The sequence below is a fragment of the Drosophila novamexicana genome, unplaced genomic scaffold (genome assembly GCF_003285875.2).
Source record: "Drosophila novamexicana strain 15010-1031.04,08,12 unplaced genomic scaffold, DnovRS2.1 tig00004554-arrow-pilon, whole genome shotgun sequence".
Lineage (NCBI taxonomy): Eukaryota > Metazoa > Arthropoda > Insecta > Diptera > Drosophilidae > Drosophila > Drosophila novamexicana.
This window is the reverse complement of record NW_020825051.1, coordinates 2154425-2169680: the sequence shown is the minus strand read 5'-3', so window position 1 is coordinate 2169680 and position 15256 is coordinate 2154425. Positions and strand designations below refer to the sequence as shown.

The 15256-nt window shown below is 39.4% G+C and overlaps 1 protein-coding gene across 2 annotated transcripts in view; it reads right to left on the bottom strand.

The window, feature by feature from the left end:
• The window catches only part of LOC115769667 (lachesin), a 44576-nt gene that overhangs the window by 26561 nt on the left and 2759 nt on the right, over nucleotides 1–15256 (bottom strand). Inside the window, exons 3-11 of one of the 2 annotated variants that reach the window (XM_030714579.1) lie at nucleotides 15018–15222; nucleotides 14783–14944; nucleotides 14196–14324; nucleotides 12535–12625; nucleotides 12284–12367; nucleotides 11606–11715; nucleotides 9962–10024; nucleotides 8636–8911; nucleotides 8322–8530 (exon numbers count right to left, since the gene is read on the bottom strand). In XM_030714579.1, coding sequence (XP_030570439.1) covers nucleotides 8466–8530; nucleotides 8636–8911; nucleotides 9962–10024; nucleotides 11606–11715; nucleotides 12284–12367; nucleotides 12535–12625; nucleotides 14196–14324; nucleotides 14783–14944; nucleotides 15018–15222 — 1185 coding nt within the window. In that variant the 3' untranslated portion in view covers nucleotides 8322–8465. Of the gene's footprint in view, nucleotides 1–8321; nucleotides 8531–8635; nucleotides 8912–9961; nucleotides 10025–11605; nucleotides 11716–12283; nucleotides 12368–12534; nucleotides 12626–14195; nucleotides 14325–14782; nucleotides 14945–15017; nucleotides 15223–15256 lie in introns of those variants that run through there. The other variant, XM_030714580.1, reaches the window with a different exon arrangement.

Sequence of the window (15256 nt, the reverse complement as noted above, 5' to 3'; positions counted from 1 at the left end):
TGCTACAGAATAAGACACAATACTTTGACCAGGCTACTTGTAGCTGTAGGCCGCCAAGTATGGTTCGGGCCCATCCCTTGGCTCCAACCCAGCTCAACTGTGGCGCAGCGACGTGCAGCCTGGCATCGGAAATGAATGGCATTTGTTACTGACACGCGTTCGGGGCCGCTGTTGCACGCCCCACGACTCGCCAGGCGTCAGGGCGGCGACGACCAGTCTCACTGGGACTTGTGCCTGGACCAGCATGCTGGTGGGCCCCAAGTGACAGGCCTAAGACTATACAATTCCTTTTACAATCAATGCTCAACACACAATTATATAGTAAAAGAAAGACTGAGGAAGAGACAGAACGCACTTCTTCTCTTTCTTTATAACTGTCTGTTGTCTTGCATTTCCATTTTTTCTCTCTCTTTCTGTTGCTTTTTTACTCTTTCCCCATCTTTTTTGAGTACCTCATTTAATGAGAATCGCATAGAAAGACGCTATGTCAAGTAAGTGCTTTTTTATATTACTTAGTGCTTTAATAAAAATTTGTTTCCCAAATTAAGTCTGCCACCTCCTCATATTACATGTCAAGCAATCGACAGATCCTCCCTAGAATTGATAAACTAATTTGCCAAGCTAACTAAATTTCATGTAAATCAAATTTGTAAATAATTTTGGCAAGCAAGGTAGAAATATTTCTAACACATATTTGAAATGACGCAAAATCGGAGATTAGAAGAAACACAAAAATGGAAATGCTCCGTGCAAGCATGGATAGAAACTAAAGGACATTTACGTACAAGATTTTCTCGCCCGCAGTGTTGACCGGTCAACTGGCCAAATGGACTGGCTCTGGACATTAGGGTCTTGTGTGTGTGTGTGTCTGTGTACGTGTGTCTACGTATATTTCATGCAATATCCTGTTGAATATTTAAATTGTGTACACAATTTCCGGAGCAATGAGTTTGACAATGGAATCATTAAGAAAAGATAACTGAACCGGGCTGCAAGGCAAAGATAAGAACGCCTGAGTGGACACCCACACCAATTGTCCAAAAGCCGAACCAAGGTTTGCATATATATTTCTACTCGTAAATTCTAGTCAAACATACACATTGCGTAAATGCATTTTGTGTGCGTGCGTGTGTGTGTGTGTGTGTGACTTATACTGTTCCAAGATGATTTGTCTAATGTGTGTGCCTGTGTCTGTGCGTGTTTGAGTGTGTCCGTGATTGCATTTTATTTATTTTTTGCCTTTGTGGTATTTGTTTTGACCGATATATAATTTATCAGGCCGGCAGAGACACGCGCCGACCAAATTGACAATTAAATAGAGAGACAGAGAGAGAGGCGAGAAAACTTGATTAAAATTGGCAACGAAACAGACAGATGGCTGGCTTGAGAACTGAATAAAAAAAAGGATGAGCTGCACGTGCGTCAAACGCAGATGCTTGCCAAAAGCTGCCCAATGGCCATCTATACACGCACACACACACGCCGGGCATAGCCAATGTGCGTTGGGAGACGTCCAGACACCCCTGTACGTGACCAACTGCAAAGCTGTCAAAAGTTGTGAAAATTAAAAAATAAAGTCAAACAAATATGCGCGACGGCAAAAATGTGGCAAACAGCGAGACCCGCACGAAAGCTATCCATAAAATTCACTTGATAGCTGCGGTGGTTAAGAAGAAAATTAATTTTTCAGGATAGTTTTTCAAAAATTCCATGACTTTAATTATTATTTTAAATTGAACATCATAATATCATAACGATAATTCCCTATACATCTAGTAATCAGCATCTGTGTTATACTTCTATCTTATACTACTATCCATCTATCTTTACACATTTGGATGGAGCTATAATCACTTTGAACAAGAAAATGTATTAGCCCCACAAAGTACCTATATACTAAATTTATCATTATTATTGTTCGATATTTACAGCCGAGTCGATATTGCAATGTCCGGCTGGATCATATTGTTGTCACAGGAATGATTAGCCGAAAATAAGGTTTTTGAAAAGATTTTAGCATCCAAAAGTGTTTTAAGCAAAATCTGATGTCATATGACAATTGAGAGGGGAAAACAAGCAAGCATTTTAAAGCAAAATGTTTAAAATCTTCGCGTGCCGAAGATATGTATGATATGTATTTATATATGTATATGTATCTTCGATATACCAAAGATACCCGCTCTGGTTGCCCGTTTCGAGTTATTTAAGTATCTCTATTTAAATGATGTTTTGTGGCATTTCAGCGAGTGACCGCATAAAGTTGCAAATGAGATATTTGCAGCGCCCACCCCTCAAAATGACAGCATAGCTTCAGCTCGGCTGTTGTCACAGTCACATCAATGAGTCCCTGCGGTGACTTGCAGCTGCTGCGTTGGTTTTTAACAAATGCCAAAAACATAGAAACACTCAACACACCCTCAAACACACACACACACACTTTGCACTCGTAATTTAGCTTGAGTGTGTGTGGGGCAGTCATTCGCCATCAAAGTCCGCTAGCGAACAATGCGCTATGTAATTTTTATGTAACAAACATAAAATTTCTCTGGGGAGCACTATGTAAAACTGACAGATGAGTTTCGACAAATAAAGGCAACAAACTCTATGGCGTTGACAGGGCGAAGTGCAACAACAACAACAACAACAACAACAGCAATGGCAACATAGTATGCAAAATACATGTAAGTAGTGCTGCATGCTGCATGCTGCATGTGGCAATAATAACAACAACAATTTAACTGCTCGACATGTTTTGCTGCAATTTGCGTCGTCTGTTTAAAAAATGCACACAAAGTTTCGCAAATCCCTTCGGGCTGCAAACATTTTTATAAGTTTATTTTGGTTTATAGAATGTTCATAATGATGTTGTTGGCATTGGCAAAGTTGAGTGCAAAATGAATTTTAATTAAATTTCAAGTGCTTAAAACTCCATTTAAAAAATTCAAACAAAATGTACATCAAATTAAATTTCAAGTGCATAAAACTAATATCCAACCGTTTGAATTTAATTGTTTAGGTAATAGCTGTTGGGGTTTGACCTATTTGATAGTTGTAACAGACTTTTGGCTCTTGGCGGATTTGATTTGATTTAAAAGCAATTGACATAACGGATCCTGCAAGTCTTTTTGTCTTTTGCTATTTTATATTTTAAGCTGAAGAGGAGAATGGATATATATATTTGGATAGTAAGACAGTTTTAGAGTTTGTTTAGCTAAATTTGGGTAAAAAATTATATATTGCCGTTGGATGATATAAAAAGCTGCTTGATCAAAGCAGCTGCTTATGCCATTCGCACTCATTAACCAAAAACCAAACCCAAATGCATCCTTTGAGCTGTAACTCATTTACACAAATAAATGTGTAAAATCTGGCAAAGAACACACACAGAATTTTAACATTGCATTTGCTCAGCGCCACGAAGCGAAGCGAGCAGCAGCAGCCCCGCATGAATGTAAGCCAGAAGCGCCAACCCCCATTCCCCGGCTGCATGCAGCAGCTATCCAGAAGCAGACGCCATGCCGTGGCAAAAGCTAACCAAAGTGTTGCACTTACTACATTTAAATGAAATTAAACATATTTCCTGCAGCTGCAAAAGCGGCACGAATGGCAGCAGGGACAAACAGACATGGCGACAGTGGGGCAGACAGACATGGGCGCAGAATTAATTTGTTGAATGCGTTTGGTGGGGGGGTAGGTGAAAGCAGAGTGTGCGACGGGTTGGTTGGGTGCTGCGCGAATTTGTAAGATGAAAGTTTTGCGCTTGAAGCTTATCTTAAGTGTGCGCACGCTTTGCACTCAACTATTTTCGCTATGCTGAAGCGGCTGTAGGCAAAACTTTGCCGACAAATGTGGTTTCCGCTTGTGTTTCCACGCTTTCTCTCTCTGTGTGTGTGTGTGTGTGTGCTGGCTGTAAGTGGCGCCTGAATTCACGTTGTGGCATCATTTTCGCGCTTTTGTGCGCATAATTTAAATGACTTTTGAAAAGTTGCTCAAGTGGCGCCAGCGTCAACCACGAGATAACCAAAAGGTGTCCGTCCGCCCCGCTGTATGTCTGTTTCTCTCTCTCCGTCCTGTGTCTGTCTATATATGTTATAATTATGATAATGTTAGTGCGCCCAAGTGGTTTACATGCTTGTGGCAAAAGTTGTTAACCAAATTGAAGCGCACGGCTTTAAGCTGTCTGCCCGCCCGCTTGCCTGCCTGTCAGGCAGCCTGCTGCTGTTGTAGCACATTGCGTATACGCAGCGTGTGCGTGCCGAGTGAAACGTTTTGTCGCCAAAAAGTTCGTCTGGCCATCATGAAAACAAACAAATTATGCGCTTGCTGCTGAAGTGGTGCGTGGTGTGGGTGGTTTGGCTGGCTTGGCGCTTTAGTGTGCTGCGTGTCGAGCTTAATTGGGCAACGTCAACGCGTCAGCTCAAATCTATGCAAATAACATTAAATTATTAAACAGTTTTCTTTGCTTCGCAAATGTTTAGCATATTTTGTGTTAAACTTGTTTGCATGTCGCAAACAATTAGCAACCACACACACACTTAGCCACACACTCATACACACACTTTCATGCAGTTGTTGCTCTGCTGTAAAATAAACGCGCTCATTAACGTTTTTGGCCTAAAAGCCGGCAAGAGCCAAATGTCAAAACCCCACCGTAAAGCCGCCGAAAAGCCAAAGCCAAAGGTATTTGCATAAATGCGACGCTGACGTCGACGCTGACAGCGACGCCGGCGTCGACGTCGACGCATGTAATTGAGCGCTGAATTAGATGCAAATTGCTGAATAAAACAACAGTTATTTATGTTCGTTACTTTGTTCTCCATTTTGTTCGCATTTTGTTTTTTTGTTTTGGTTTTTCTGCTTTGCTTTTCCCGTTTACTCGCCCCTTTGCTTTGGTATCAATCAACCTAAGTTTTATTATGCTTATTTTCGCGTAATAACTGCTTACAATTAGTCTCAATCTTAAATACATATTTTGTGTGTTTGCTATTATTTATGTTTTTTTCTTTTCTTTGTAGTTAATTTGTTTATATTACAATAGCTTAGCTTTTTAACTGAGCGGCTGGCAAACAATAATTAAATAATGACATTTAATTAAGGATTAAATTGTAAAGCAAATTCAAAAAACAATGTTTGTTGCATACTTTTCTGCTGCTGCGAAATAAATTATGATAAAATTTTAATTTTATAAATTACTTTAAATTGTTTGCTTAACAAATCAATTTCCATAAGTTGAAATGGGACCTAATGCATTTTTATATAGTTATTGTTTATGTGTCTCAGCCGCTTCGTTAAACCAATTACTTAGCACAAATAATTAGTTCATATTTTTTGCAGCTTTCTGTATGATTAGGAAATTTTCCGTTGCAAAAGCCTGCGACATTTAGAATACTATTATTGATTTGATATTTCATCTTAAATCTTAAATACAGGCAACAAACAACATAATTATTTATATATATATATATTTATGAATATATGTATATGCATATTATAATTTATTACAATTATTTTCAATATCATTATTTTCACTTAATATTTATATCAATTATTTATAGTTAAACCGGCTTAAATACGAGCACTGCGAGTTTTTCTTTTTTTTATATTCTTTACTTTAAACTTTCTGCAGCTTTTGTTTTCAAAACTAGTTATTATTTATGCATTTTGAAATGGAATACGTTTTTTTTTTGTTTAATTATATTGCGCTGTGTTATTGAATTTTATTGTGGCAATAATTATTTATAATTGTTATTAGCTATTTACATAAAAAGGCAATTTAGTGTACAGCGGCTTATATATGTATATATATAATAATTTAGTTTTATATGAAACGAACTTTTTTATTTACATATTTGTTGAGTAAGACGGAAAGAAAAAACAAAAGCCGCAGATCAAGTTAATGTTAAATGAACCAAATTAATGTTAAATGAAATGCAAAAAATGAGAAATGACAAAATGAATGCCTGCTTATAAATCATAAGCAATAAATGCAAATGAATTATATATTGAAGAAAAGTTGAGCTTCATATGGCGCAAATTTAAAGCGCATGTTGACAATATTGGCGCTTGCATGTCCTTGGGGCAGGCGCTGCGTGCTGCCTTATGGTTTGCATTTATAATACTTAATTAGCTGCATTGTTCGAGATAATGGCAGAAGCGACAATGCATGTAAGTCAACATGCGCATGTCCTTATTTGCTCCACAGCAACAACAATAATAGCAATCACACAATGAGCAGACGAAAAGTATACAATAAAAATATGAAATAAAATAAAAAGCATTAATTTTGTTGCATTGTGCCGGCAACAATGTTGACTATTCATATATTACTTTGAATACACTCATTTATCTAGGCGCTGCAGCGAGTCCTTTTGCAGTTAACATCGGTTAACAGTTAACTATGTGTGCTCTGCCACTTGGCCAGCTGCCACGCACTGTATGCCGCACTTTATGCAACACGGTTTAAATTATTAAAACCATATATAGTTACGGCAACAACACACATGACATAAATACAGTAAATTGGCTGCCCCTTAACCCCGCTCACACACAACAACATATCATATATGTGTGTGCGCATATAAACACGCACACACATACACACAGACAGAGAAGAGCTCTTGCCCATTTTTTGTACATATATTTATATATATATGCAAATGTGCCATATATCTTCTGGCCTTAATACCATTTTTCTTGCTGTCGATAGTCGCTTGGTTTCGACTGGGGGGCGGCCTGTGGACTGCCTTTGGGGGCCTCGTCATTGGTCTGCATGAATTATGACCAATAAATTGGACATGTTAACTGTGTGTCATTGTGCGGGGCGGGGAGACCGCAGGCCACGCAATTTTATGCTGAAATTAATTGCAAGTATTTCGCGCAGACAACGTTTCAGCGTGTTCGGCGCTCGGCACTCGGCGTTACGGCCAATGTCGTGCCACGGGTCGTATGAGTAATAATATAATTAGCATGTGCATTTATTAAAAAATGATGAAAGCGCACAAAAGCGCTGCGAGGACGAGAACGAGTACGAGAAACACGGATGTGGACACCGAAGCCAGTAAGCAACAATTTGCTCGAATACGTAAAATCAAGCCAATGGCCACGTGCACGTTGCCAGAATATTATTATTGCAATTTCTTTCTGGCTGTGGCCCGGCGCCCAGGGAGCGCCGAGTGCGAGGCGGGAGGAGGTGGGTGGTGGGCGTGCAATGTAAAAATTAATGACATTTTTAAGGCGTTTTATTGCCACGACCAAACATGGCAACAACTGTAAAGCCAGCTTGCTGCCGCCCAGCCTCAGGCAGCCCAATGAAATTTCTGCATTTAAGAAATTGCAATTTCTTTTATATTTGGAAATATTGCAAAAGCGCCGGACATGAAGTACATAGAATCGGAATCGAAAATTAAATTGAACAAAAAATCAAGTGCTCAAAAATATAAATGTAATGCAAGAGTGTATAGAAGTTAAATATGTAAATTAAAAGCTTTTGTTTACTAAAATTTCAATGGTAAATAAATGTTCAATTAATGATGAACCCAATAAATGAACTGCAGCAATTTGTATTGCATGACTTAAGCTACTAAAAACTCTATTTAAGAACTCAAAACAAACAAAAGACACAATCTTCATATGTATTTTCATCATATGTTTACGTTTGGGATATGATAAATTCTGTTATTTGCTTAAGATATGCAATTTTATGCAATATGCAACGCTTTTTTAAACGATTATCCTTTTTGTTTTCATTTTAAATTATTTATAATCCAAGTGTATATTCATTTCCATGGACAATTCACTTAGCAGCTGGCCAAAGAAAAATATTATTTAAGTCTAGGATAATGCTCGTTGGAAAAGCTTTGCTTTTTGGCTAAATATTTTTGCATGTGTATTTAAGAAAAACCAAATGCTAAGCCCTAGGAAACTCACATGCGAACACATGCAAAAACAAAAGCTCAACAATTTTATTATAAACTAAATTTCTATATGGATTTAATATATTTTGTTTTTTTTTTTTTTGTATGCTCACGAACATGCATATTTTTGTATTGTACAAATAACTTTTCTTCACTAGTCTTCTGTTTGTCTTTGTGTGTGTGTGTGTGTGTGTGTGTATTTCTAATGTATACGTTTTCATATTGTACATAGAATGAGCATTTCTTGTGTTTGCTACACACGCTAGCAGAAATGTTTAATTATTTTTGTCGCTTATTTTCATTGTCAATATTCATTTAACAAATTTGTTTAATTTTACCATAAACAAATTGAATTAAATGTGAGCTATTCATTAGTTATATTATTATTGTAGCTATAAACATAATTAGTATTCATTTTTGGTTTTCAGTTTTCAGTTTGCTTCAGCTGTGAAATTAATACACCTAAAAGCTACCCCATTTTCACCCCCCTTTGGCTGCATTTTACAAATGCCATTTTTTATTATGTTTTTAGTTTAACTCAAATTATTGATTTCAAAGCGCAGCAAACAGCAGAACTAATCCTACGCCCAGCCAACACAGCCTATGCAAAGCTCCAGCTATTTGCAGCACAAATAGGCAAAAGATATATAAATATTATATATAAGTAGATGGGTTGAGTTATCACAAGTTAGTTATAGATTTATAGAAGCAGACAAACTTACCGGTGGAGCTTGCGTACTCGTTCGGTGGACGTTCCGTGTAGAACATGCTCTTGCCTATCGCCAGGGAGCCCTTGCTGCCGCCGCTTAGCGCTGACAGGCTATTGCCGGGGGCGCCACCGGGCAGCAAGGATGTTTGCATCGATGAGGACGAGGCCGCGGATGAGCTGGAGCCCGCCGACGATGAGCCACTGCCAGCATACAAATCGTTTTTCATGGCGTAAACATCCGTTTGTAGCGATTTCGTTGAATCGTTGCGTAAAGTTGGTATAATATTGCCTAGAAGAGTGCGAAAGTATGGGGATGGTGAAAGAAACTAAAATTAGCACGCTTCGCTTGTTTATAGTATGGCTAATAACTCAATAAGAAGAAAGCTTGCCCCACACACATACATGCACACACGCAGACACACACGTCCGCACACACATACAGCTTGTTCAACCTTTGCTGACATGGTTTTCAAGTTAAATTGTGTGGAAATCTTGTGGCAGCCACTTGGCTACGATACAAAAATTTACCACGCGCACAAACACCAGCACAAACACAAACACACATATATATACGCTCCTGCATATATAGATATAACACATCCTTTGTTGCCTGGCAAGGATTACGTTCCGTTGCAGTGGAAGTCGCCGCCGCGCCAGTCACTTTAAATAAAATATGTTTGGTCCTTTCTCAAGAGTTGTTGTTGTTGTTTTTTGCAGCGCGGCAGTGTTTCAAATGTGTTTCCAACCTAATGCCCCCGAAAATCCCTAGCAGCATAATCCGCAGCATATTGCTTTGCCCTGGACTTGCACAGCCGGCGGAACACACAGAACTTGAAAGTGTGTGTACTTTTCTGCTCGACTTGAGTTTCGAAAGCCCCACGTTGAAATAGTCAAAAGTGCTTTGCTTTACTTTATCTCTTTCTCTGGGCGTGTCGCCGCCCCCACAACACTCTCTTGAGTGTGCCACTGAGTGTGTGTGTGTGTGTGTTTGGCAGCGTTGGTATGTGTGGCTCTGTCTGGCTTAGCTGCTACTTTCGCAGTTTTGTTTGTGGCTCGCCGTATCCTGTATCCTTTTCTGTGAGTATGAGTGCGGGTGTTTGCGTTTTATAGTGTGTGTGTGGGTGGGTGTGGATCTGAGTAAGTGTCGGTTTGCCGGTGTGACTTTCACAGTTTATGCAACGCTCGTCGCTCTCGACGCTCCACGGGATGTGTTAAGCACAAAAGTGAGCATCTATCCCCAGCCCCGGTTCCAGCTCCAGCTCTAGCTCCAGCCGTGGCCCTGGCCCCACTCCACCCATAGACATATCGCTAACATCAGCTCGTCTGATACTATACTTACTCTCCCTGGACTCGACGGTGGTGTGTGTTACTTGTTTGGATGGTGTTGATGGCAAAGGTATCTCTGTAAAACAAAATGGAATCGAATAGCATCGCATAATTAATTATGATAAAATCAACCAAATGAGTTTTTAATTTCAGTCCCTGTGTGCGCCTGTCTGTGTGTGTGTCTCTCTGCGTATGTGTGTGTGTGTGCAAAATATGCATATATAAAGTGTATTTGCGTAAAATAAACGCCAGCTGCGTTGTGGTTTTGTGTGTCAAGTGGTGCCAGTGGAAAGGTCACACCATTTCCTTTTTGAACTCAATCGTTCAAGTTGCAGGCAGCTTAAGGAAAATAAATTAAAAGCATATGCATATACATATAAAGCCTTGATAAGCTACATTATATATAAAATGTGGGTCAACATGATGTTGCGAAAATGTATTCAATTTAATTGGATTTATAATTAAATTTTACATATATTTTTTTTTTAAATAAATAAATAATGGAAATGCACTCTTGATCTCTCAGAAAAATCTTATAGTATTAGAACTGGGCTGTTAAGATAATATTAGAAGAATATTGTCTATTTTAACACAAAATGCAGCTATAAAAAGTCAACACAACTACTTTAATGGGTATCTAACTGCTTTCACATTTTGCTAAGATATTACTGGACCCATTTATTATCCGAACATAGACGCTTTTATGACTGTGTCACATAGATGGCTTAGACAGCTCCGAGGATAGCTCAAGAATATTATTTTGCTTTTCTCTTACAAACAATTACCAAAAATGAAAGAATATTCGAGAAAGTAAAGATATGTTGTACATGACTAAGGTTTAATACCCTTCAAACATTTGGCCTACGATTTTGCAGATATGCGAGAATAGAATAAATACAAAAAACTAAAAGACCGACCATCGAATGGACAAGACTCTACAATATATATACTTTAGGCGTCGTACTTGTCTCCTTCTACACATTTAACGAAACAATTGTAATACCCTTTAGAAGGGTATAAACGACATCATCAGGCTACGACCTTCTCAGACCCAATCAAAACATCAGCGACCTTTTCTTTATTCATTCATTCCCGAACGCAGCTACAGCTCTGTAGTGCATACAAAAATAAATAAATAAATAAAAGTCTCTAAATATAAAGAAACACAGACGATACGTGAGACCCCGCATAGGCAGGTAACCCAGGCTCCCAGGCTCAACGGGTCTACGAGTTTTTGCAGCGTGCACGATACAAAGTCAAACAATTCCAGAATGCACCTTTATTTTATGTTTACGTTTATGGTGAATGTATCTACGTGTCTGCTGCTGCTGCTACTGCTTGTTTGGCAGGTCCGAGTGTAAACCCAAGCCCAGAGTCAGAAGCAGACGCAGTTCAGCTCCGTTGGTGGCCGCTCGTTTAGTTTTACGCTCCAGAGCACAGTGCACATATCGGAGCTAGACGAGCCGCAGTTCAACTCCGCTCGGATTCAGCCTGCTTGTGGGCGCTGGAGCGGCACATAGGTAAAAGCTTTTGGCGAAATTGTGCCACAAAGGGCGCTCGATATTGCATTCGGTATGTATGTGTGTGGGTGTGTGTCTATGTGCTTATATGTTGGCTGCAACTAGTGCACTTAAGCTACAAATACAAATGCACTTACCATAAACACGTATGGAGCCTTCCGTTTCCCCAAGAGAATTCTTTGAGATGCATCGATAGTTGCCAAAGTCGCCATATTGTAGGTTTCTTATCGTCAGTTTCATGTGGGCGCTTTAAAAATAGGCAGTAAGAGCGAGAAAACATATAGAAATGAAAAAAAGCAAACGGCAGGTGTTCCACAAATCGATATCGCCATTAATTTCCGGCAGAAAGATTAGCTACGAATTTAGTTATTTATATATATATATATATATATATATATATATATATATATATATATATATATATTGTAAGATTAAGATTTCAGCCAAAAGGCAAATAAATAAAATACCGAAAGAAACTGTTTAAAGGCCACATTGTTTTTGAGAGAAAATAAAATTTCAAGTGTTTCACATATCGATATTTAAATTAATTCGAAAATAAGCTTGAAATGCACAGCGTTAATATGAGCTCTAAAATTTTAATTAAATGCCAAATAAACAAGAAATGAGTAGCAGGTGATTTAAAGGAGAAATCGTTTTCGGGAACATATGCACTGAAATGTAGTATGCATTGGTGTTTTTGCTCCTGACCCAGCAGCTGCCAATGTTGTAGTCAAGAGCAAATGCATAATAAATATTTAACAACACCATTTTGAAGGGGCGTGTTTCGGGGTTAAAGTTTCATTCATTTGACTTACCGATACGAGTTCTCTGTGTAGTCGGTCTTATATTTCTTGCTTGGCAATACCATTACAGAATTGTATACCCAATAGATGATGGCTCTGAAAAGTACAAAAGCAACAAAAACCATTTTTCATCATATTTGATAGAATACGAAAAACAAAGTGCATTTCAAAATCAAAGGCAGATCAGCTAACAGCTGCAGGTGCAATAGCAATATATCGAAATTTAAAAAAGAAAAATATTTTAAAATGAATGAAAAACTCACTTGGGATGAGCCTCGGTGTGGCAATCGATGGTTACATCTGTGCCAGCTGGCGCGCCAACAAGTTGATTCGGCACCCAAATCATTGGCGAGACTGAATAAAGCGCGGGGCAGAGAAAGTAGAGAAATGTTGATAAAGTGAATGATACCAGAGGGAAATACCGAGAAATATGTATACAAGTGTGTCTATGTTAGTATGTATGCATATACATGTATGTCGTTAGGCAAGGTGGCGTTGCATTTCAAGCGTTTGGCCAAAGTACGCATAAGCTGCAGCATTACGTATGTTCAATATGTGTCTGTCTCGCTTTTCTGCTACTCAATTTTCCCCGTGTGTGTATGTGTGAGTAGGAGTGTGAGTGTGTGTCGTCTGTCTGGCAAGCTTAAAATGAAAGTGCAATGACAAAGCTGAAAAACACTTCTACGAGACCTGGCAATGAGACAACACGTTGCCAGCCTGACTTTTCAAAAATAGAAATGAAGAAAATGATGTAAAGTTTTCCAGGAAGTACGTGCTGTGGATTTTTGGTACCATTATAGGGCTAGTTAATATAAAAATGTTGTCATGTTTGAAACTAAATTGTTTTAAGAACTGCTTCGAGTGTGTTTATTGCTGCTCTTGTGATACCAAAAATTGCTACTATTCAAAAATTTCGAGAAGCTCCACAAATAATCGTCTAATTTTGGCATCTATGCCATTGGCGATTATAAATAATTTCAATATCTATCAATTTAGTTGCACAAAGTCTACCCTATCAATATATCTACACACAGCTTTGTCAAGGCCCCCATCCAGCTCAACTATCTGTTTTTTTCCGCGCATTTACCATAGTTTGCCCCAGTTTTGTGCACAATACAAACACGAAAATGAAACAGCGAACGGCTTGTTGGAAATTTAAACGCGCTCCCGTCAATGCGCCTACCTGTATTTCGAAACATGGCGGATCGCGCATCCCCTAACTACCCAGCACAGGGCCACGCACAAAAACGTTCATAATAAAATAGATGGGGGCGGTGGTGGGTTAAAAAAAAAAAACGAAATGAAGGAAAATGCCGTCAAAGTCATACGTGCAATGCCGGCAAGTGACTTTATTGCAGCTACGTGACGTGAATTATTGTCAATGTGTGGGCCGCCTGAGGCAGCCCTGAGGTGGGTTGGGAGGGGTGGCGCGAAGAAACTCGTTAGGATTAACAAGCGTTTACTTGGCACACAGCGTGCAGCAACCAGCAACCAGCAGACAGCAACAGCCGCACAACTTTAAATGAACGCCCGGCTCGACTCCATCATATATCACCTGCATTAGCAGGAACCAGCCAGGTCGCTGGCTGCGTTTGTCACGGCCGCGCGACGAGCGAGCGTGCAGTTAAATTGATGAGCGGCAGATATACGACTCCAGACTGCCTCAATGGCCGTATAGATGGATGAATGTGCCGCATAGATACTCACTCCATCGCGAGTCTCTGCGAGTCGTTGTCATCGTTCTCGTTAAGTGCACGCGCGTGCTACAGCCCCGGCAATATAATGTGACCAGCTCAACGCAAACTGCCGCCGCCTCGATATGTGCATGTATTGTGCGTATATATACTTATATAGTTTTCATTTCGCTCAAGTCAATCGACGCTTGTACACACTTATATGTTTATCTATATTGCGGGATACTTACACTCTACATCCAGTATTATGCGCTTCGAGACAGAGGGCGGCACTCCGTTGGTGGCTATGCACAGATAGGCGCCCATCTCGTTGCGGCTCACTTTGGTCAGCGGCAGGATATCGCCATCGTAGACCAGAACTGTTATTGTTGTTGGTTTTGATGTTTCCCGGAAGGAAGTGTCCGCACCATGGAAATAAACGTGCAGAGCGTAGAGAATTTTCAATGAGAAACCGACAAAATGAAATGTGTCTAAGCGTGGGCAGCTTCAAAACTTCAGTGGAAGAAAAACTTAAAAAAACAAAATTAATAAAAATTCTTGTACAACTAATAATATATGTATCAACAATTTATAGATTAATTTATGAATTTATATAAAATTTAATCTCCTAACAGCAAATATTAATTTAAAGTAAGTCTTTGGCAAAGCGACTATCAAATAAAATTGGAAATAACTCGCTTTTAAATTTAGCATGTACTTAAAAAAGTCATGTGGATAATAATCTTTTATAGTCAATATTTGAACTAATTAAACTCTATTTAATTTTCAACTCTCTAACTCTTAAAGCAACCCGCATCAAAGTTTGACACTCGCATACCTTTTTTCTTTTTCTCTACGGCAATTTCCTCGCCATCCTCTCGACGCCAAATGATTTTTGGCGTTGGGAATCCGTCGGCGCGACATGTCATGTTGATATTTTGATTTTCACGCACTGCCACCGAAGATGGGGTGCTCTCTATGTCCAGTATGTTGGGTGGCACTGCAATGAGAGGGAGAGATATATATGAGTAGAGTGTACAGCTTTGGCTGTTGGCTTTAACTGCGGCACTTACCCACCACCTGCAAATAGCCAACCTGGCTAATCATGGGATTGGTGTTGACCTGGCACATATAATAGCCGCGATCGTCCTGATGCGCCTGATTGACGTGCAGCAGCCACGTGTTGTCCGCATAGGTGATGCTGTAGCGTGGTATGCGTGAGATGACATGGCGATGTATGGTGAGTATCATCTGGCGATCAATGTGTATCCAGGCCACCTACAATGAACAAGCCAATCGATATTCAACTGTG